General features: G+C 51.7%; 2 protein-coding genes across 2 annotated transcripts in view; one reads left to right on the plus strand and one right to left on the minus strand.

Moving 5' to 3' along the window:
• The first annotated feature begins 300 nt into the window (after positions 1-300).
• On the plus strand, positions 301-9,978 carry LOC122393158 (sal-like protein 2). The gene is made up of 2 exons (XM_043388899.1): positions 301-488; positions 6,944-9,978. Exons 1-2 carry the CDS (start codon positions 442-444, stop codon positions 8,340-8,342), a joined length of 1,446 nt encoding a protein of 481 aa, XP_043244834.1. The 5' UTR covers positions 301-441; the 3' UTR covers positions 8,343-9,978.
• Positions 9,979-18,278: 8,300 nt separating this feature from the next.
• LOC122393157 overlaps positions 18,279-21,578 on the minus strand; it is a 37,609-nt gene continuing 34,309 nt past the window's right edge. Inside the window, exon 3 of the mRNA XM_043388897.1 lies at positions 18,279-20,877. Coding sequence (XP_043244832.1) covers positions 18,685-20,865 — 2,181 coding nt within the window. The 5' untranslated portion in view covers positions 20,866-20,877 and the 3' untranslated portion in view covers positions 18,279-18,684. The remainder of the gene's footprint in view (positions 20,878-21,578) is intronic.

Consider the following 21,578-nt stretch of genomic DNA (forward strand, 5'->3'; position numbering starts at 1 on the left):
GAACATTGGCGACGGCAAGGGCGGGAGGTTTGCCACGTCAGGGGCGGTAACGACGTCGACAGGGGCGGGAGTTGACAACGGCGGGGCGGGGAACGACACCAAAATCGACAGCCCGCCTCCTCCCGCGCGGTCAGCAGCCCTGTCCGACACCGGCGCACACCGGCGCACTATCTTGCAGCCGAATCGGCGCACACGGCCGACGCACCAGCCGGCGGACTCCTCCACAAGCCGAGGCGGCCGCCGCATGCCGCCAGGGAAGGCCCACCGGTCCCAAGGCCGGAGACCAGACCGGTCAGTGGTAGCGGCGCCGCCGCCGCTCGGTCAGAGTGCCGCCGCCCGTCGCCCGCAGCGGTCGCATCGCAGGAGTGCTCGCTCGCTCGTGCGCGCACGCCACAGAGCGTTTGGTGGCAGTGACTCGTGCCCCGCCGGCTCGGCGGCGTTATGTGCAGCGCTATGGTTCTACCGACACTAGGCAGGACTTTCTTCAGGTGAGCACGCGTCGGCGAGTCCAACAGACACCCTGGTGCTGTAGGTCATGGTGGGATAATAGGCGGTGCTGGGGGCTCTCCCAAACTGGGATGATGCATGTTTCATGAGGTGAAGCCGTCACTGGCCGTCAATACTGATCGTGAGGTTGCTGGTGATCAGGTGGGGCTCAACATATTCTATGCTGATATTTCTGCAGAAGGGATTGCATTTGAAGGACAAGTGTAAGCATAGGATTCGTTTGAAGGTAATTAAATACATATATCCTCATGCATTGGTATGACATTGCAATTATGAAAGCGGCTCTTCAATTGTGAGGCAAATGTAAGCAGTGTTTACACACAATTCTACAAACATGTTGGCTGTATTCATTAACAGCATTGTGGACTTTGGAAGTTGTATGAGTTAAGAAATATCCAATGTGGATCTAAATCATTTGATGAGCTTCCCTATATTTCTTCACTGAACTCCAATTGCATACTAACGATTTACGAAAAGAAACATTTTTATAGTCACACACATCATAATTCTGAACCACTCGCAGACCTGTCTCTGGCTCAGGTCTATCGATGTCTGCTCACGCATACAACTTACCTGTAATCTCCTGCAAAATAACCACCAGGAAGCAGCGCTGAACAACACAATATGCCCACACCATCAAAACGCGCAAGCAGTTGACGCCAAACAAAAACTCATGCGGCTTTCAACAAAGGCTTACAGAGTATCCCAGGCCATTATCATGCCGCTAGTCGATGTAATCACGCAATTGCACTGTCTTGTGCACGGAACAACAGACCATAATCACTTGAGCCACGTTTTTGCGATGCGTTGTTCTTCCTTGTTGCCAGCCCGAGTGATGGCAGAAAAGAGATGGCAGCTGCTTGCAGAAAGTAGGGAAATATTTGCTTAGCCATTGCATGACAATCCAGGGACAATATCCAACGGTATCTGTTTTTGTATATGTATTGGAGTGATTGATAGCATAACGCCAATCATACAATGGTCCTAACTAGTACATCCATCGACTCCCATCCAACAAACTCCGTGAATCAAGTAGCATCACTTGATCACACCAGCCCGTGGGTGGCGGAAGTCCGGACTCGTCATTCGGTCTATCACACCCCATCCCCTCAATCACATTATCATATCATCTCATCCCGTTAGTCACATCATCCCGAGCGGTAGCGTCACAGCGCTGTACTCCGGTGGGGGCGGGGGCGGGGGCGGGGGCGGCCTTCCGACCGAACCGGCACAGCCGCCGGCGGACCGGGAAGTGGTGGGCCGCTCGGCTGGTCACTTTCGCCGCTGCCCGCTCCTAATCACCAGCCGGTGGGGGTGGTGCCGGTGTATACGGCGCGCTAAGGGCCGGCACACACGGATTACACGCGGCTGGCGAGTGCTGTATGGAGATGCAACTGACGCCGGCCGCATGGCCCGACTGAAAATGACGGGATAATGAGCGGGACTGAATACTGCATCATTTGCATCTTTCTTTGCGAACAAATTTCTGGGTTAGATCGACTAAGCCCAGTGAGCATTTGCTTTTAATACAGCTCAATTAACAAATGACAAAAAAAGAAAAAGATAAAATCCATTGCCACACGACAAAATTCACTAAGCTTCATTCCAAGAACTGAAGCCTAATCCAATTTATTCATCAGGTAGGTTCCAGTAATAACATAAATCATCGTAAAATACGACACTTCCCAATTTTTCATTGTCAACGCTCCACGCTAGCATTTATCGCCGTTGTTCGCGGTGATCTAGCATCCATGTTCAGCTCCGGGAATCTGTCATTTTCAGGCATTAGCACGGCTTCTGTCTAAGATCTTCTCAGGAAAAATATCGGACCCTCCGCCCGTTCGCCGTAGGCAACAGCGGTCGCCGACAGCTTACAAGCATTTTATTGGCAACATGAAAGATGACATTGGTTAGACCGGCTGGAATGGCGCAGTAAAAATTCAATCCGACAAACGTCTAGCTACCGGCCCCGGTCGCCCCCAGGCTGAGGAATTGCGCCATGGCAGATGAATCAAAAGGCGCTGCCGTAGTACCAAGTGGCTGGCACGTAAAAATCAGACCGAAATCTGCTTGTAATTGACGTTAATGGGCCGTTAGTGTGCCTCTGCCAGATCCGACTGCAGATGCACATCTAACTTATGGTTAGTTGATATGCTGAGCAGACTACCGCGCGAAGAAAACTACTGAGTTGTTAATGCAGATTGTACTAATGAGCATACCATTACTTACGCATCTGATTCAATGTCATATCTATTCATATACAAGGCAACATGGCCTCTAATAACGCAGATAAGCAGCATATCAATCATTCCCACGTTAAACATCACCCGAAGTGCGGACACACTATCGTGGATTATGCATCATTATCTGGCCCCTAAAACGCTCAGCACGAGGCAGCTTTGCCAGTGCTATCGGCAGATAATCCCTCCCCGCCGGATTCCAATCAGAACGCGCCGTATACCTGAAATAGCAAGGATTTGCGTAGTCTAATGAGTCCCGTTTTACCGTTGAGATCTGCGCGACATACCGGATTGGGTCGAGGGTTGACGATGTCGTCCTCAGCCCTGACCGACCTATGACGTCATTGGAGCGGAGTGGACAGTCCGCAGTCCGGCTCTGCAGCAGGGGAGGGGGAGGGATGACGCATTTGCGCGCTGACACAAATGCGTCAGCGGCGGCGGAAGGTAGGCCGGGCCTCAGAGACATGGCAGACCACGCTAGACACATGCTAGAACCGATACCATCACGAATGCAGACAAAAAGAAACCTGCCGCAGACTGGCCGGCCGAGCGCGTGTCCTCTTCGTGATGACGCGAGGTCCTGGAGGCAGACGACGGCAGTCGTGAGATTAATGCGACACTAATCGACTTTAGATGGCTCCGCATGGCTTTAAGCCGCGCCAGTCGTGTCGGCTATGCGGATGTCCACTCGGCAGTCAACTCATTCTCACAGACTCCTGCAGCCAAGGCCTGGCTGAATAGCTTCCGTGTCACTGTGTAAAATAAACCGGATTTACAGCCGGGCTGAGTTGCCTAGCAGGTGCTCAACTGAGTGAAATCTCGCTTTTTTGTCCTCATTTTCCACCTAGTAACATCAGAAGCACACATATATCAAATTCAAAGTCCTATTTTTGCTGCAGGTTTAAGTGCATTATCGTATGCGCCTTGATCTACCGCTCCTCACCGTCTCGCAGGCCTTCAGTCGAGCAGAGGACGGCAGACGCCACCTCCTGCGATGCACATGCGATTACCAAGAACACGTGCCGTAGAGATGAGGAGAGATATCATCCTATTAGTTCGTATTAGGCTATGTTCCAGTTCTCCCTCTCTGCTCACGACGGTTGTGATGCAATGTCTTGCTGCAGGATTTACATTGTCAAAGCGCGATAAACCTCGAGAAGAGCCCACAAAGCAGGCGTTCACATTGCCGAAGAATGTTGTTTGGCATCGCGAAAACAATGGTAAACATCCTAAATCAATTTACCATGGCTGTCGCAAAATGAATGAAGCCGATAAGAGTTAATTACCTCAAAGCACGCGGTCGGTCTTTATCCTGGAATCTTGGTGGCGGTTTCCTTGCTTGTTCCGGCAGCCGGCCAATGGAAGCCGGTTGTCGGCGATGGACTGCATGCATGCTACGTATGCGAGCTGCTGTGAATCCGCGAGCCTGGAAGGCGCGACAGGCCGATGACACGCAGATTAGCCCAAAAGGCGGATCACGCCCGGCCCGCCTGACGAGTGGTGTAAAAATCGCCAGCCGCGCCGACTGTTCCCATGTGGGTCTGTGTGGCCGCCGGCGACCCCGCTACGAGCTGTCCGGTGGCCAAATGCCGACCAAAATGTTTCGAAGGATGCTATGTCCTCTATGGCGTCAGGTATTGGTAAATGTAAACTTTCAGAAGCACACATGTTTACCTAGGGGGGTCAAAGCAAATCGGTCATTTCAAGCGGTTACAACTTACAAGGCACATATTTATCGGATTCCTTTTCATTAATCCAGAGGGAATTTACTCGAGGGAAGAACACGGATGGAAAAGTCCGAGGCTTCCGTACGCATCATCCACGCAGGCTGGCCACACCCAGCACAGCACGCAGCTGAGCTTGATGTCCTTCCAGCCGGAACCTGGAAAACACCTCCGGTCGTTCATGATGCACATCTATCTCCATCTCTGGGGAATCCTCGCCCTCTTTGAGCATTCCACATGGGGGAATACCAATGACAGGGTAAGCTATAACCGGTGCCACCGTACGGATTAGGCTCAGTTGGTGGCAGGCGCCCTTCGCGGCAGCACGAGCGGTCATCCTCGGTGGCTCTTGGGTACGGCGGGGTCATGTGTTTGGAACTCATGGATCCTTGGCGTCCTTCCACAATATTCAACAGCGGGCCTCACTGGTGAGTGAATGCGACGTGGTCTCAACTTGAACACATTCATATCACGCACATAGAAAAAATGGCGTAGCGATAGAGCGGCTAAGTGAGGCTTCGGTATTTCTAAAGCTAGCTGGCCCACTTCAGCCCTTTTAGTGGCGGGTTGGGATGTCACCCCCTAGGCTTTGCTTGAATACTTCCGAAATGACGGGAGACTTAATGCTGATTTTTTCTGAAAGTTGATATCGCACATACTCAAAAAAAAATCGGGGTTGTATCTTCGACAGCGGTGACTGCAGGCCCAGCTTTTTTTTAGATGCTTTCCTCTGAGATCTCACGGTAATGCGAGCGAACGCCAGAGGCCTGAGTGGCACTTGGTCTCTTTTTTCCATTTGCGAAAAAAATGTGGACTTTTTCATTCAACCCATTACAATAAAACTTAATGCACATACCAATACAAATAGGCAAGCAGCACAGATCAACATTTACAGTAATGACTGATTCAAACAATCATCTGTTCCTACCCACGCTAGTCACGTCACATTCGACTGCGTGCCCACCCGCCTGCGGTTGCCGCTCGACCCGGCCTTCGCCCGCGTGTCTCTCAGCTGACCGGCTCCAAAAGGGAAATCGGAACCGCTGGCACGGCGCCAGCTCCGCGGCGGTCGCGTCGCGTGCCCGCGGACCATCGCCCCCGGGCGAAAAGTGAGAGTTGACCGCCGGGCTGCGCAGCGTGGCTGGACGAGCGGCCGGCCGGGCGCCGCGCCGCGGCTCGTGGAGGGGAGGGGAGGGAGCCGACCGGGCCACCTGAGACTGACGGGGCAGGTGGGAGCCGCCAGTGACGCTCTTAAACGGGTTCAGCTCTGGTAAAACCACCCACTCCTCCGGATACAGACGGAGTAAAAATGGTGAAACCTCTGTTGCTGACCACGACAAAGAAATAGATCAACCCACAGCAAAGCAGTGGATTAAACCAAAAGCGCAACAAAAAGGCAGCAACTCCTCTTCCACACAAAAAAGTGAGCTCTAAAAATGTAGGCTTTACATCAGCATGCTATTTTCATTAACTTCACGCTGTTTCTAGGTTGTGAATGCCAAGTAATATGACGTATGTGTTACTATGCATCTGATCCTTTTTAGTCTGCTTCTCACGTCTCCTCTGTGCACCTCGCCTAAGCTTTCACAAATCCAGATGCTACACTTCTCGCCAGACAATCCGCGGCCTACGACCACAACCGTCACCTTGCAGTCATGACACCGCTAACGTCAACGGTCCCATGAGACACAGTTTTCGCCGCCAAACACCAACAGCCCACGGTCACGAGTGTCTCCTGCAGACGGCTGGGCGCGTAGCGGTCTGTCCTCTTGCCGGCTCGTGGTTCTCGCACGGTACGGAGAACACCGGCTACTGGATAAAACCCGGGACGCCCACCGCTGCTGTAACGGTCAGATCACGTCGGCCCGCGCGGGAAGTAGCGCTCGTTTCCTATAAATCGGCACGAAACTTCGAAAAAACGTCGGTTTACCGGTGTGATCTTGAGACGGCCACGGAGCGGTCGGTGCCGCAGCCGGTCAGGAATTTCATGATCCGAGCAAAGGTCGCTGAAGGCGATGGAAAGATAACGTTTCCACAGGCAATGTCAGCACTCTCAGCCAAGTTCGCTTTGCGGTCGCCGCCGCTCGACACCGTATATGACTCCCTGTATTATTTCTGTGTGCCGTGAGAAGTATCTGCAGCAAATGCCGCCTTCTCCAGACTGACCCTGATCCACACAAATAAGGCAGCTTGTCGCGCTGCAGGACTAACAGAAGCAGTGTCAAGCTTCCCGCTAGTCTCGGCTGCACTGCTTATGTTGGGACATGCACAAGGGAATCCCCTTTTGAATAATTTGGCCCGATTTATAACGGTTTACAAGGCTACAGGCGTCTAGAGTAAGCATCTTGAATCTGATTAAATCAAAAGGGAACAGAAGGCGACAAGATGAGCCATTTTCTGTCGATATATGAAAAGCAAATGAAGCCTTCGTTTGACGCTGTGATCTGACCGCGTGTCCCTCCGCTCTCGCAGGAATAACGAGCCGCAGCTTTCGAGCAGCGTGGGCTCCAGCATCGCCGCCGCCGACACACTGGGCAAGACGGAGCCGCACGCAGAGTACGACTTCTACAACCTGGCCGCCGGCGGGCTGGACATGGACTCGGACGCCGACATGTCCAACAGCATCGGCCACATCCTCAGCACCCTCGGCTCGCAGCTGGGCCGGGCCGCCGACCCGGCGCACCACACCGGCTTCGGCAGCGAGCTCCGACACTGGCCGGTCGATGAGAAACGCGTCAGCGAGCCCATCTGGGGTGAGGAGCTACATCATCACCAACAGCATCACCACCACCACCACCATCAGCAGCAACAGCACCAGCAGCAGCACTGTTACCGGACATCAGACCTCCCCAGCTCCCCGGACCACTTCAGTGACTCTGGCGCCGAGCTCTTTGACTCTGACTCGGACGTCCGGACTCCGCCGCAGCCACCTCAGACGGACTGTCTGCCCTCGCCCCAGCCGCCACCGCCTCCACCACCGACCACCCAGCTGCGGCCGCGCATCAGCTCACACGAAGATGAGGAGGACGCACTGCTCGGTCTGCAGGCTCTCCACGGTCTGCAGCCGCTGCACCCCGGGTCAGGCATTGCCGGGGGGCACGGTCCGACGCAGACACACGACGTTGACCTCGACAAGATGGTGACGGACTACCTGGGAGACCCGGAGGAGCTGTACCAGCAGGCACTGCGGTTAGACGAGCTGGCCGCCGCCCTGACCCGGGTGAGCCCCTCCCCGGCCCCGGCTGCTGCCCCGGTGAACGACAGCCGCCCGCTGGGCCCGGCGCCTGCCCCGGCACGACCCAGCGCGCGCTGGGCCGGCCCCGAGGGCGGCTCCTCGATCCTGGAGGGAGTGCTTCGCGGCACCCTAAGTCCGGCGACGCGGGTCACGTCGCCACCCACCCGACCACTGCCACACTGCTATCCGCCCGGTGGCTTTCACGGGTACACGAGCGGCGGAGGCCTGGCGCCCGTGCCCCCGCGGTACCCGTGTGACGCCCCCGCCGGCAGCCCGGTCCGCATGGACTGCGCCCTGTCGCCAGTAACCGGCTCTCAGGACGTGTTCAGTCCACCCGGTCCTCTGACCTCGCCCCAGTCGCAGTCCAAGAAGGAGGCCGCGCGGAAAAGAAAGTACGCCAAGCGGAATGCTGCCGAGGGTGATGCACCTCCCTCGCGTGGGCGCCTCCTGCACTTCTGCCACATCTGCAGCAAGGGCTTCAAGGACAAATATTCGGTGAACGTGCACATCCGCACCCACACCGGTGAGAAGCCGTTCCAGTGCAACCTTTGCAACAAGTGCTTCCGGCAGAAGGCGCACCTGGCCAAGCACGTGCACATCCACAGTTCGCCCAAGACGCCGCCAGCCAAGCGCTAGAGCGGGCCGGTATGGTGGGGCGATGCGTTCTGATGCGGACGCCAGCAGTGTTACCATGGTGTGAAGTTACCGTTTAGCTTAGACCCCTGTCTGGCACGCCACTCAGGAGCATGGCTGCCGAGCTGACGCTGTGATTTGTTATCGGGGCGTGCCCGCGCGACCTTTCTTTGTTCTTGTTACGCATGCGTGCTTGTGTTAATGTTAAACTCTTGTGTGTGACCGTAGGTGGGGCAAGGCCGATTCAGGCTAGATTATTTTCACAAAGAATCGTGAAAAGGCAGTGCCTTGCTAGGTAGTGTGGTCATGCACGACTGACACGGGGTTATCATGCCCCGCTGAGCGCTGCATACTATTCAGACATTGAAGGGGGATCGTATTTCTGCGGCGGCTATCGCGGGCCACATAACTCGGGCCTGCCGGACTCGTTTGGCCGTCTGCCATGAGAGGCGCCGTGGCTCCTCTCCCCCCTGCGACACAGGGCGTCCTCCGTCGGTAACTTCCGCAGCCGGCACCGCCCTACGTCGAACTTTGCAGGCAGAGGCGCCGCGCCGCGGCCGGCAGTGCGCGCCGCTCCAGTACAAAGTGCCGACGGCGCCGCCACACCCAGGGCGTGGCAGGTGGGCCCGGCACCCACCCCGCCCCCTGTACCTACCGCCGGCCGAGCCACCAGCCGGCCGGCACGTCTATTCAGAACGGGAAGCATTGCGTGGCGCTAAACACTCAATAATACCGGGGATTTTCATCCGTACTTTCTTGAAGTATTTTCTATGGATTGTCTGTAAAATTAGTTGAACAATGGTCTGCCAGATCTTTAAAAAAAATTGGAATGATCGCACCGCAGTGCTTCCCTAAACGTTTTGGTGGAGGTGTATATTTATATCGGTATTTTCAATGCTCCGATGAGATAGATAGCAAGTTTGAAATTGCAACTTGGTTGCCAACATCCTATTCTTACCACAAACACCCAAACATCGATCCATACCAAATTTCAATATCCTAAGGAAGGACTAATGCGCATCAACACAAAATTAGCAGCTCACGCTTTTAAGAAATGTCCCTCCACACAATGAAACAGCTAAGAATGAGAGCTCAAAGTTACCATTGTTGCCCCAGAATGCTACATAAGAAGGACTCGGTTGATGAGAACACGTATCTACCTATGTCAATTTTTGCATAGAATCTTCAAAAGGAAGTATGGGGAAGTATTTTACCAATCTTGTCAGATATTTTGAAAAGAATGGCTAATTTATTCATTCTAAGTGTGCTTTATTTATTTTAATTGTAAAAGCGTGGCTGAGGGAAGGCCGCGCTATGTTACCGGAGCTACGATTTAGGATTAGCGAAACGCAGACTGCCGGACGACTGCCGACGAAAACGATTGTGATTGGGAACGGAAGTTACCGCCCGCTACCCACAGCGACTGTACCACCCGAGACACCAGGTTCGGTGCCTCGTGTACCGTGGGCAACTGAGCCACCAGTGTAGAAAGTGTATATATTGTGCTGTGCCTGTGTGTTTCAGACAAAATTTTATATCGTTCAATACAAGACAATGTCTGTAAAACACGATGTGTGTATATGAAGGCACAGTTATGCTTCGCCTGATGTTCTAAATAAATAAAATTCTGAAGCAAGCATTCATCACGTTTTTGTAAATAGACAAGGGAGAAAAATTGCACAAGAGCAAAATAATACAGCAAAATAATCCATCATACACCATTCAGGACAACGTAGTCGAATTACGTTAGTATTTTAGCAGAGCGGACTAAGAAATAAGCATAAGCAATATCGTGTACAGACAGTAGCAAGAGAAGCAGCTGAGGAAGACGATAGTCAGTGAAACGATTTTGTTAGTGCTCGAAAGAGAGAGGGGGAGAGAGAGGGAAAAGGAGAGGGAGAGGGAAAAGGAGAGGGAGAGGGAGAGGGAGAGGGAGAGGGAGAGGGAGAGGGAGAGGGAGAGGGAGAGGGAGAGAGAGAGAGAGAGAGAGAGAGAGAGAGAGAGAGAGAGAGAGAGAGAGAGAGAGAGAGAGAGAGAGAGAGAGAGAGAGAGAGAGAGAGAGAGAGAGAGAGAGAGAGAGAGAGAGAGAGAGAGAGAGAGAGAAGATAAATAGGGACAACCGAAGATCATGCTAGGTCAACTTGCCTTGCCCTACTAAATGAGGTTAATATATATTAAACCGCGAGTAGGTAGAACAAATCTTTTAACCCTCGCCGAACCTATTGGTTTTCTACATACGCGCCGACCGAGGGGGGACGGGTATGACCCCCCCCCCCGCGTTTCGCCTCTGGTGGAGCTAGCGCGTCGCGCAGGTCGCCGAGGCACTGGGCATGAGTTGCCGCACGATTTGGCGCTGGTTGACACGCGACAGAAGCGGATAGACGCCTGAGAACAAGCTAGGTCGCGGCAGGAAGACTTCCACCAGCCGTGCCCAAATCGTTATCGCGCAGCGCGGGGCTTAACGAAAGGTCAGCCAAAGGTTGACCTCAGGTCACTTGACCTCGAGGTCAACGTGTATATCATTCGATGCGTCTTGACGAGCTGAACACAATGAGACCATCCGCGCTGCTGTATCTTGTTCCTGTACGGAGTTATTGGCAAAAACCGCTGGTGACCTTTGATGACGTCACATGACCTAACTGCTGCCCAACAGCAAAACAGACCTCAAGGTAGTGAAGGTTGATCGTATGTGAAGACATGTATGGTATATGGGGTCATTCCGACCCGTTTTAGTGGTAAAAACAGGAAGTTGATTTTTTCCCCATTGACTTATAATGGGGAGGTCGAGAAATTGACCTGACCTCATCGATATCAAAATTCCGAGATAGCCAAATTGTAGCTGCTAATGACCTTATAACATCCTGCGACTTTCAAAGGCCTCCGACATCTTCTGTAGCTCTGGCACGGTGACAAATTTGCAAAAAAAGTGACTTGAGGTCGGGTCATTCAAAGTGACCTGGTGACCTGACCTTAGAAGTTAGGAGGTTCAAACTTACACACCCTGTGTAAAATTGATGAGAGAATAGTCGTACCAAATTTCGCGCCGCGGTTTTCCCGCTATTCGCGAAAAACCTCAGGGGGGCGGATATCCGCCCCCCCCCCCCGTCGGTGCGCGGGTTAATTTTGGGACACCCTGTATTGTTCTGCATTGCCGGTAATTTGACCTTTGTCCCTTGTGGTGTCATTTTTGCCTGACTTGAAAATGACGTAAGCAAAAACTGTAGCCATCGCCCGCCCATATCCAATGTAATTTACCGCTTATCGATAGTCTGCTTACCTTTTTTTAGGATTTTTGGGGTCGGTATTCGCCCGTCCTCCCCCCCCCCCCCCCCTCTTCCCCGTCGATGGGAAGTTGGCCCGGTTCTCTGTCAGTGCGCTGGTTAAATTAATGCATGAAACGGTAGCAGCTCTTCTTAGTCAGCCGACACTAGGCTAAAATCTAGGACTAGGATACTAGGATACTAGGACAGAACAGCTAGGACACTAGGACAGCCGACACTAGGTATAACAGAAGCGTACCCTCATGCTCACTTAGCAGTCACCATATCATACATGTCAGACTGAAACCTGATGATCTTCCCCACAGACAGAAGCCTCGCAGACACGTTTGACTGCATAGTTAGCCGCTGCTGTCATGCTTGATTCGCTGCACGATAAGGTGAACAAAAAACGTAGAAAGATAAATATTAGGTGATGTCGCCAGACATAAAAGCTTGGCAGCGCCGTGATGTGTAGCATGCGATGTGTTAATTTCTGTAGCTAAAGCTCTTTGCATTGAGTACCGCTGTTGGCCGTGACATTGCGTGCACCTGGGAATAGCTGACCTACACCTGCCCTCTGCCCCTCGCTAACGGTGGTGACCTGCTGGTACCGGACGGGGGGCCGATGGGCGTCATGCGGTCAGGGCTGCCACTCGGCGGCCGGAGGCTCCCCTCCCCTCCCACCGACCGCAGATGGGCGATCGGGGAATTAGCCACCGTTAATTGCGTCAGGCGCCGAGCCCGAGACACCGGTGGCCGAGCTCAGAGGCGCCACGCTGACGTGGCCATCTCACGAGCCTCGCGAGTCGACAGGTCCGGCTCGCATCCGGCGGGGGGAGTCACAGTCACCAAGAGAGGGAGTCGTGAGCCGCCGACAGGGGAGACTGAGTCAGAGTCGCTGAGAGGGGAGTCGTGAGTCGGCGAGGTTTGTGCTGATTGAGATGACTCGCACTCAACGGTCCGTGCCGCGTACCAATCCACTTTGGCAGGCCCTGAAGGGTTCGTGAGATCTCAGCGTTTACTATTCGCGTGGGCTGAAGTTTAGCTCACGTGGCTCTTGAATATGTACGATAAAACTGTTGAATGTTGAGGACTTCCCTGCCCGAAAGGATTGCGAATATCAAGTTCGCAGATGACTTAACAATGAGTGGCTATGTATGCCACCAACTAACGAACATCTGTCTCCTAAAATAGTGGACAAATTTCAGAATGCGGTAGCTCAAAGGTCATGCCACATTTATTCACGAAACTTGCCCACATACGTCTGAGATTAAAAAAAAATGGGGAGTTGAAATGGGGAAAAAACGCGGGAGAATTGGGAGTTAAATGCGTGAAAAGGGTCAGGATCTGAGCGGCCTGACCCTTTTCACAGCATAACATTTTTCACAGCTATATTTCGGTAACCGCTCATCCGATCAACAAGCATTCTTCTATTCAGACAGATCCATCCTTTAGAGTTTAGAGCATGAATTCGACTACTTTCGATGCATAACACGGCACGTGCCGCATGCTAAGTCAGGGGTGCAAAAATTGTTCCGTTAAAAAAAAACTTGGCATTGACTTGGCGGACTACGATGAAACTTGGCCAATGGGTGGACGTTGATCGGGTGATGCATTCCCAACCAGCACGGTGGGATGCTACGCACGTGCAGGGCTCACTCCCACATTTCGAAAGCGACTGGGCGGATAGCATTAACCCTCGCCCGCACATGCCATTTTCCCATCCTAGAACGCACATGGGGGGTTGCCACCCCCCCCCGCGCCATTTCGTTCCTGTTGGAGATTAGAGCATAGCGGTAAAGACCAAAGAGATTCTTTGGGAAGAGACGAATCCAATGATACCCAGTTTTACCTTCTCAGGTCAGTCATTGACCTTCCAGGTCAGGTCAAACTAAAAAATATTGCTGTTTTGGGTCACCGTTGGATATCAAGTGCGCTGCTTATCATATACCGATGACGATGCTGTTTTCTGGTGCCAAGCCAGCTAGAACCTCTTTGTCACACTACCCGACCAGATTTTTGCTGCTGAGGTCATTTCAGGTCAAGTTAGGTCAAGGTCAATTATATGTGTTTGTATGTCTGTGTGTGTCTGTGTGTATACTGATGTGTGCACCGATTGTTTATGTGTCCATATTACATGAAATCATGATCTGAGAAGCTTTTACCAAAAATGCAGTCAAAAAACTTCACAAAAAGTAAATTCAGCTTGCCTAAAACGCAATTATCTTAGATGACCTAGGTTGAACTTGACCCTGACCTTGACACCTGTCATCGTCGAACAGCATGTTCCATGATAGATGGGAGGTAAGACTGGCAAAAAAGGCCGAAATCAAGGTGTCAAAAGCTCACAAGGCCCATGGCAAACGCAAGATGTTGAGAATTGGCCATTTGGGTCATGACATGACCTGAAAAACAAGGTCCGAAACCAAAAATCACAGAAACTTGAAATTTTTAGTGGACATCCAGAAAGGATAGAGGAGCAGCTATGCGAAAAATCAGCCTTCTAGCTCTAAAAATGTTGAGTGCAGAGCAGAAAGACTACCTGGGGGTGGCAACCCCCCCCCCATGTGCGGGCGAGGGTTAACACCTCTCACACACACATACACTTACAGAACAAATACGACACAAACTTGTTACACCACTAGGAGCAGGTTCCTATGGTTCCCCGCACAGTGCACAAGTCCGTTGGGATCCAGATTGCATGTGTGCGCACGTGCAGGAGGCCGCTTCCATATCTCGAAAGCGACTGGGTTGATTGAGCTCAAATTCGGCAAAGTTAGCTGGCTCCCTGTACAAATCATTTGACGCTCACTTTGCACGTGCGCACGTGCAAAGTGGCGCTCCTACATACCCAGAATGGCTGGGCCAAGTGCGGTCAAAATTGATACAGTTATACCCATGGATCATAAGCATAACAATGTTTACCATTTTCCTTTCTTTTTAAATTAAATTGATTGTCAATGATCGAAAGTTGCGACAGCGGTAATCTTTGGGCCTTAGAAAGTAATGTTCGCTATGAAATGAAATGAATGGGCGCTGCTACTGAAACATCAAAATGTCTTTTCATAGATGCGTAGTTCCTAATCTCAGCCTTCTCCAGAAATGATCAAATACCTATCAAGTGTGAACATGCTATAATCTCAAATGAAACATGCAATAGCGTTATCATGGGTAAAATGTTTTTTTTTAGCACTGGGGATCCCTATGCAATTCATTTGGAAACCTAGCTTACGAACGAATTTATGCATGGGCGATGCTAATGAGATATTAAATTGTGTTTTCATGAATGCCTTGTTCCTAATTTCAATTTTTTCTCGCAATTATAAAATACAAATGTGACCTCTGATCTTATCAAAATATGACGCCCTTGGATCTCTTATGAAAAATGTACGAACTTAATCATGGGTAAAATGCAGGATTGAATACTGGGGATTCCGTAACAAATTCATGAATAAATATAAAATACAAAAAAACAAAATAAAAAGTTTTTAAAATTGCGAATATGGCTCAGAGTAGCGCAGACGATACAATACTTTCCCACCATGACTCACCAACCCACATGAGGGGACAGCCGTGGACACTTCACAGACTAGTATCGGAATCAATTTAGATTCCATCAAGGAAAGTCTTAAGTTTCACAATGGAAAGCATCGACCACACCTCTGGAATACAACTCGAAGCGCCGACCAGCCCATAATGCAATTCTCGACACATCCATCACACCAGTTATCAGCTATAGAGCCGTCTGTGGTACAGCACATCTCCTAACTCACAAAAACTTAGCTCAATCCGAATCACTAACCTTTACCTAAAAACCGACTAGCCATTTCTGCCGCTGGAGTGGCCAAAACCGGTCTATGTGGGTACTGACAGCAGAATAAGCCCTTGACACCCCCTCAGACCCCCTCGCCCCCCCCCCCCCCCCGCCAAGGCGCACCTGTCAGCCCGTGAACGGTACAGTTGCACGTCTCGTTAGTGTAGGACCACGGGAGCGGGGCCGTGGCACGCTGACAGGCCGGCGCGGCGCGATGGCAGCCGATAGTCCGACAACAGGACAGGCCGCGGGTGACACGAGTGCCGTCAGGCTCAAAACAACTTGCCAATCATGTTGATGGTGAGGAATGATCACACGAGGCTTGCGCAAAATCATGCCAGGAATTTGAAACACCGTAAGGATTTAGACCGTGTTTTTGACGGCGTTAAAAGTTGTTTTGTTTATTCAAAGCATGAGGTAATTTTCGGGCGTGGAAATCCAGACTTTACTTACAGCTGGATGGGAATTTGTGACACCTTGTCCTGATATAGGCTGAAAATAACTTTGACGGGTTGGAAGTCTGGGCACGCTAAATGAGGCGAAAAGGGTTCCCATAAAGCATCACTGAGATTCAATGTTAGTCTGAATATTCGCTATCAGCAGTCAAGGCTAAAGTAATCAGGCGTTTACATTAAGTTTTACTTTAGCGTTTACTTAATTACAATTAAGTTGCGCAGGACTAAGTGTGTGTGAAAATAACGGTATCTCCTAAACAACGATAAAATAAAGCAAGTTTCGATCAGACATGTGCATGGATCCGAGAAAATGGATCTGGGATCTGATCCAACGGATCCTGATCTCGGATCCGTCGGGATCATAGATCCAGTTCTTTAATTTATCGAGAGATCCGTAGGGATCATAGATCCGCGTCTAGGATTTTTGCTTGAGATCCAGTGGGATCATAGATCCTCATTTATTTTTGGTCAACACAGAAATCCCAAAAGATCACTCGTTGCAACTCACAAACGTTCTTATTTAGTGCTTTTATGTGATAACACGTCATAATCCATAGTTTTATGTCACTTATTGACATAGAAACACTTGAAAACCTGGTTTCAAATGTTGTGCATGGCGGGATCCACTCAGATCATAGATCCAGGTTCTTGGTTTATCGTCAGATCCTGTGAGATCATAGATCCAGGATAAATTTTTCACACCGGATTCGATGGGATCATAGATCCGAGTCTGCAATTCGCCTCGAGATCCACTGAGATCATAGATCCATCACTCGGATCCATGCACATGTCTGGTTTCGATAGATGTTCAGCATAGATTGGTCATAAAAACAGTTAAAGGTCCTGTTCTTCAAATAATCAAATAGAGCCATTGTTCGTCTAACCGATATTAAGTCAAGCGACATGATGATAAGCATATTATGTTTTGAGTGTAAGAGCAGACAAATCAACATCGATAAAACATGAATAAAAAGCGTTATAAAAGTCAAGTAAAGTAGATTAAAAGCAGGCACCTCAATTGGTTTTGTAACGCCTACACACACTGAGTCGAACTGAATATCTAACAAATCCGTTCACGGCTTCACTTCATGCGCCTTCGTAGGGCGCAAAAGTCCATGGAGGCTAGCCAGGGCAGAGCTTGTAGCAGTTACATGCTTAATGTCTGTCACGTTTGCTGTGCTGCACTGCAACACGGAAAGATGTTAAGGAAAAGTCCAGTTTATAATTCTAATAAAACATGCAACATGCATCCGTAGTTTAAAGTGACACTAATTTTCGTACATCGGTGGAAAGTTTTACAAAATGCCAGCGGTTTAACTTGCTTTGAATACTGCGTTATGCGAGCCAGTTTACCAGGGAAAAATAAGAAATATCCATTGCACAAGTAGAATTGCAATAAAAGATTGTGTTATATAACATGTTACGTGCTGGCGATGATTCAAACAGCTCGTAGACCTAGGGTAAAAACAATTACATAATGTACTGGCAAAAAAAAAAACTGTTTTGATCCTACTCTTAATTCATCTAAATCACCATTAAGCCAGCAGACTCATTCATATTCAGGCCATGAATCCTGCTAAGACCCGTTGCCTCAGCAGATACAATGTCGCGATGCGTCAAGCCGTCCTGCAATACAGCAGGAGGTCTTAGCGGAGTGGGTGGCCGCCTGTCTGCCCCCAGGGAGGTGCCCCATCACCGGAGTGGGGTCGCGCTCTCTGCCGACAGTGCGACCGCCCTCACTACCGTCCTCCGGTGCAGTCCTGTCGGATCCACTCGCTACGACACTCTTGCCGAAACTGGTCGTGGTCACCAATATCCTGCGTGGGTGTAACTATGTATGTGCGCAAAATGACCTTTGTAGTCAGCGCGCGTTACTGCCTCAATAAATAAACAAACAAGGTTAGAGGAATGGTTAAAAGAACATTCGGAGAGACTGTAGTTGAAACAATTTCTTTGAAGTTCACGAGCAGGTTTTCCATTCAGATGAAAACATTTTCTGACAAGAAGATTCCTCTGAAATGGAACTCCTTACCTTCACCATGCACAGTTCCAGGAGTAGAAAATCAGGTGCGTCTTCAAATACCAGGCTATCAGTGTGTGCGTGTGCACATCTACCCAGCAGCATCTACATACCTGCTTCTTTCCCATCCCCACCAGGCACCAAGGGCGGTGAATGGTATGTTTACAGATTACACATCTTGCAGATTGATTACACACAATTCCAAATTGTCTGTCACTTCTAGTCGATTGGTAAACGGTTCAGAACACACTTCTCCGGGATGCACGTGTGCGAGTTGTGCAATGTGCATTAACGCATCACATTCCGGACTGAGCAGGACCGAGCACTATATGTGTGCTCGCCCGCCGCCGAAGCTGTAATGAATTCAACACACACAAACGATCTTCTCTTGCTTTCCCTTCTATTCCGTTCAAACCGAGTTCAAACGAGAACGAACGAGCGAATAACGAAATAGGCAACGAGACTCGTGCCAGGGAACGAATGAAGCGAATGATTACTTATGCGGCGCACAGCGAAGCTTCTCGAGACTTTACGACACGAGGCGAGGCTACGATCAGCTGATCGCCCGCGCACCGCACACTGCGACGAGCGCACTTAGTACTTAGCGCCCGCCCGACGGGGAAATAATTAACAACATCTTCCCCCCTGTTGGAGTAGGCAACCCCTGTTGGATACATGCCACTCCAACCCAAGTACACTCGATATGCAACACAGCTTATCACTAAACGATCACTAACTACGATCACTGATACACACGAACACAGTCACAGAGCTCGATCGCGCGCGCCCTACCTACCTACACCTCTAGATCATGGAGCCTCTGTACGGCTCTTGTACGGACACCCTTGGCCGTACGGAGGTCTACCGCACGCACAACCCCGTCAGACCCCGGGTGTAGCCGGGTAACCACGCCCAGCGGCCACATCAGCCTGGGAACGTTATCCCCTCTGATCAGAGCTACTGATCCGACCTTCAACTGTCCCTGCTGACGGAACTTACGGACCGTCACCGGAAGCTGCCGCAAATACTCTGCCGACCAGATGTCCCAGAACCGATCCAGACGCTCTCTCCGGAGCCTGGCACGAATCGAGAGCGAGTCACGTGACACTCCGGTCGGCTGCTCCACCGGCTCGGACTGGAATCCCGAGGCACGTCCGATCAGGAAGTGACTGGGTGTGAGCGGAGACGACGAGTCAGCGTCATCACCAGAGTACATGAGAGGACGCGAATTGACACACGATTCGATTTCTAGCAACAAAGTCTCGAGCTCTGTCTTACCCAGGCAGCGCCTGCCAAGGGACTTCTTTAGTCCCGACTTGACCGTCCGAACGAGACGCTCCCACCAGCCCCCCCACCAAGGCGACTGTGGAGCGATGTACCGCCAAACAGGAGCGAGGTGACCGAGCTGAGCCTGAAGGTAGCTGTCTGCACCCTTCAGAGTGGCGGCATTGTCCGAAAATATCTCTGACGGCATCCCTCTCCGAGCTGCGAACCGCCTCAGAGCCAAGAGAAAGTCAGAGAGCGACATCGAATCCATCAGCTCTAAATGAACAGCACGAGTTACTGCACACGTGAACAGACAGATGTACAGTTTTTTACGGGGCTGGTCGAGACAAAACACCGGCCCAGCAAAGTCGAGCCCCGTCACAGCGAATGGCGGAGCCTGCGTCACTCGCGATCGGGGCAGAGGCGCCACAGGCGCGTTGCAGGACCGAGCGTCCTGCTTCTGGCACGAGACACACTGACGTTTCACCCTTTTCGCGAGCCGTCTGACACCAACGATCCAAAACGAGCCTCTTAAAGCAGTGACCAGAGTCGGAACTCCGGCATGCTTCATCAGCAAGTGTTGCTCACGCACGAGAAGCTCACACACATGACAGCTCGGAAGCAGCACAGGATGAACCTCATCATCAGATAGGTCTGCCAACTGCAGCCTGGTTCTCACTCGAACAAGTCCGTCGTCACCCACAAAGGGGTTCAGACGGCACAGCGGTGAACCCTTGGGGACAGGCCGTCCCGACTGCAAAGCTCTCACCTCCTCAGGGTAGGCGTCCCGCTGTGTCAGCGCCCATAGCTGTCGCCTGGCCTCCGAGAGTTCCTCAGACGTCAGCTCACCTCGGAGACAGCTCGCAGTAGACTGTCTCGTCCTCCGACCGCGCGTCCCACTAGCGCGGCGCGCATTGTAGATGAAACGCCGCACCCAGCCAAGCACTCGAACAGCACGTGAAAGAGAGCTGTACCGCTCGAAGTCCAGCGGGCTCTCTGTAACAGACAATGTCGTGGTGAGAGCAACTGCCACCTCCTCGGCAGCTGCTTCAGAGTCAGCTCTGTCGGGTGCGTTTGGCTCGTCAGATACGACAGGCCGTCCAGCTTGCTCAGACAGCCAGACCGGGCCCGACCTCCACAGACGAGAGGTCACCAACTCCTGTGCAGACAGCCCCCTGGTGGTCAGGTCTGCGGGGTTATCAGCACTGGGCACATGCGACCAGCTCGACGGGCTAGTCAGCGACTGAATTTCTTCGACTCGATTTGCCACAAACTGTTTCCACTTCCGTGGACTGGCTCTGATCCATGCTAAGGCTATCATCGAGTCACTCCAGCAGAGGCACGGAGTGACGTCAGACAGGCGGAGTGCCTTCCTCACAAAGACAACCAGCCGAGCAGCGAGCATACAACCCAGCAGCTCCAATCTCGGCAGACTTATCTGCTTGAGAGGAGCGACACGACCCTTCGCCATGACCAGCGACACAGTGTACGCACCATCGGGCTGGAGAACGCGGAGGTAGACTGCCGCACCATACCCTTTGGGTGAGGCGTCGCTGAAGGCGTGAAGTTCGACGGCATCTGAGCTCTGCCACGCCCTCTCCGAGTAGCGGCGCGGAAAGTGGAGGTCCTTTAGGATCTCCAGGCCCTCCAGCCACAGGCCGAAGACCTCAGCGCTCTCAGCAGGCAGAGGGTCATCCCACTGCAGCCCCATCTGCCACAGTTCCTGGAACAGGCATTTAGACGTCATCACAAACGGCGTGAGAAATCCCATTGGATCGAAGAGACGAGCCATAACACTCAGCACGACTCTCTTTGTCGGCACAATATTCGATGGGAGCGTCACACCCTGGAAGGAGAAAACATCCTCGTTTGGAAGCCACGTGACTCCCAACACCTTCACGCTCTCTCCCTCTCCGCTGATTGAGGCAGAGTGTGCCTTGTCAAAGAGCACACAGCTGTTCGACTGACACTTGGTCAGTGCCATGCCAGCTTCTATCATCACAGATTGTGCCTGAGACAACAAAGCCCTGGCCTCCTCCTCTGAGTTGGCTCCCGACAAGAAATCGTCCACGTAGAAATTCTCCCTCATCTCGGTAATGAGTGGGGAGTCCGGGTACTGCGACAAGTGGTAACGAATGGTCGCGTTCAGTAGGAACGGCGAGCTACACACTCCGAACATCACCCTCTGGGACCGCATCACTCGCGTCTGATCCCCACACGCCCACAAAAACCTGTGAGAGTCCTGGTCCTCTCTGCTCAGTCTAATCTGAAGAAACGCCTTTGTCACATCTGCGGTAACCGCGACAGGCCATCGTCTAAATCTAAGGAGTACCTCGACTAAGTTCGGCAGCAAACAAGGCCCTACATCTAAACAGTCATTCAGTGACACACCGTTTGGTCCGCGCGCAGAAGCATCGAAAACAG

This window comes from Amphibalanus amphitrite, unplaced genomic scaffold (assembly GCF_019059575.1).
Source record: "Amphibalanus amphitrite isolate SeventyFive unplaced genomic scaffold, NRLGWU_Aamphi_draft 000519F_arrow, whole genome shotgun sequence".
In the NCBI taxonomy this organism is placed as follows: domain Eukaryota; kingdom Metazoa; phylum Arthropoda; class Thecostraca; order Balanomorpha; family Balanidae; genus Amphibalanus; species Amphibalanus amphitrite.

Coding starts and splice junctions, on each gene's coding strand:
- LOC122393158 (XM_043388899.1), top strand. CDS start 442: ATGTGCAGCGCTATGGTTCTACCGACACTAGGCAGGACTTTCTTCAG. Junction 489..6,943: donor CTAGGCAGGACTTTCTTCAG/GTGAGCACGCGT, acceptor CCGCTCTCGCAG/GAATAACGAGCCGCAGCTTT.